General features: G+C 34.1%; 1 protein-coding gene across 1 annotated transcript in view; it reads right to left on the bottom strand.

Annotated features, from left to right (window-relative positions):
* arhgef3 (Rho guanine nucleotide exchange factor (GEF) 3) overlaps positions 1-949 on the bottom strand; it is a gene marked incomplete in the record, with an annotated part of 47,636 nt that extends 46,687 nt beyond the window's left edge. The window contains 1 exon segment of the mRNA XM_024263658.2: positions 845-949. Coding sequence (XP_024119426.2) covers positions 845-934 — 90 coding nt within the window.
* Positions 950-1,453: the final 504 nt, after the last annotated feature.

The following is a 1,453-nucleotide window of genomic DNA, read 5'->3' as shown; positions in this document are numbered from 1 at the left end:
CTGGAACCGAAAACCCTGAGTTTGAGAATTTTGAGTCCAGTGACTCTAAGTTCAGGTTTGAACTCTAAATTTGTTGAACCTGCTCCTTGGAACGGGCCCCAGAAGACCAAAACGCTGAAATAACATGTCGTTTGAGAAAAAGGCTTGAGGCTGAAATGAAAAACTATGACTGTAGGTAAGAATCAGACGAGATGTAAGACCAATGAAGATCAAATGTTGAAGAAGGTATTAAAAAAGAAATCCAGAAAAATATATTAGAAAAGTTAAACGTAAAAACATTTTTTTTGGCCAAAAACACTTTAAGGAAATTATCAGAGGTTTTTTAAATGGTATTAATGATCAATCCAAAGATCATTGGTGCAATTTCATAATTTATCAAATAAAATACATCCTTTATTTTATGTATACTATATATTTTACTTAACTGATTGCATTTGACTGATGGGGAAACTTTATTTTGAAGAATAATTTTCACAGTAAAATAATACAATCTAAAAAAAGAAAAAATAAGCTAAAAACATTTTAGATTTATTTTATTTCTAGACACAAAAGTTTATTTATTTTCTCTGCATGTTCTTAACTTCAAATCATATTTCTCAGTTTCTTGCTTCAAAAATCTTCCTGTAATTCTGTGATTTGATTTTTAAACTTTATTCAAACGTCACTCCAATTATTTACAGTAATTGTCTTAACTATCAAATGAAAATGATGCAAAAAGAGCAATGAGGATTAAAGCGTTACAACAATCACCTTTATGAAAACACAGGTATGCTTTTGATTGAGATGAAATTATAAAATAAGAGATGAATAAAATGAAAGCATCGGAACCAGTAGCTCGACTTACACTGATGTCCAGATTGCACAGACTGAGAGAATCTGCATCCCTATTGGTCTGCTTCCTCTTCTTCTGCAACACAAACAAACCATTACACATTAATGTGACAAAGGCAGAAAATGCTGATTTTTATTTTACACAAGGAAAAGTTGATGAAAATGTTTAGCGTTCTGATCGGATGTTTGGATTTTTCAAAATGATCTTATGATCGACAGAAACGGGAAACTAAAATACCCATCTGTAGTAAGTCTTTTTCAATCAGTCAATCAATCAGCATGTTGTTCTCCACATGAATCGTCCCGTTTCAACACACAACAACAACAGTCTGTCACGTTAGCTAAGTACACTGAAAATTCCGAAAATGATTCCTCTTCAGATGAAAGCATCACACAGAAATGAAAGAGATCTGATCTTTCACGCAGGAAGAAATGACTGGTGGACCGCTGCGAGTGTCGATGGTTTCATCAACGGATCTGCAGAGATCCTGCAAGCCACCATCAATAATTAATAAACTGCAAATCAAACAAAGAAACTTCCAAACATGTGCAATGCTTTAAACATTCAGTTTACCTGGAGTCCGGTTGAGGGAGCTCGTGAGATGGACGCCTAAACCGGGGC

The sequence above is a fragment of the Oryzias melastigma genome, unplaced genomic scaffold (assembly GCF_002922805.2).
Source record: "Oryzias melastigma strain HK-1 unplaced genomic scaffold, ASM292280v2 sc00246, whole genome shotgun sequence".
NCBI lineage: Eukaryota > Metazoa > Chordata > Actinopteri > Beloniformes > Adrianichthyidae > Oryzias > Oryzias melastigma.
The sequence above is the reverse complement of the archived record's forward strand: the minus strand, read 5'-3'. Positions and strand labels throughout refer to the sequence as shown.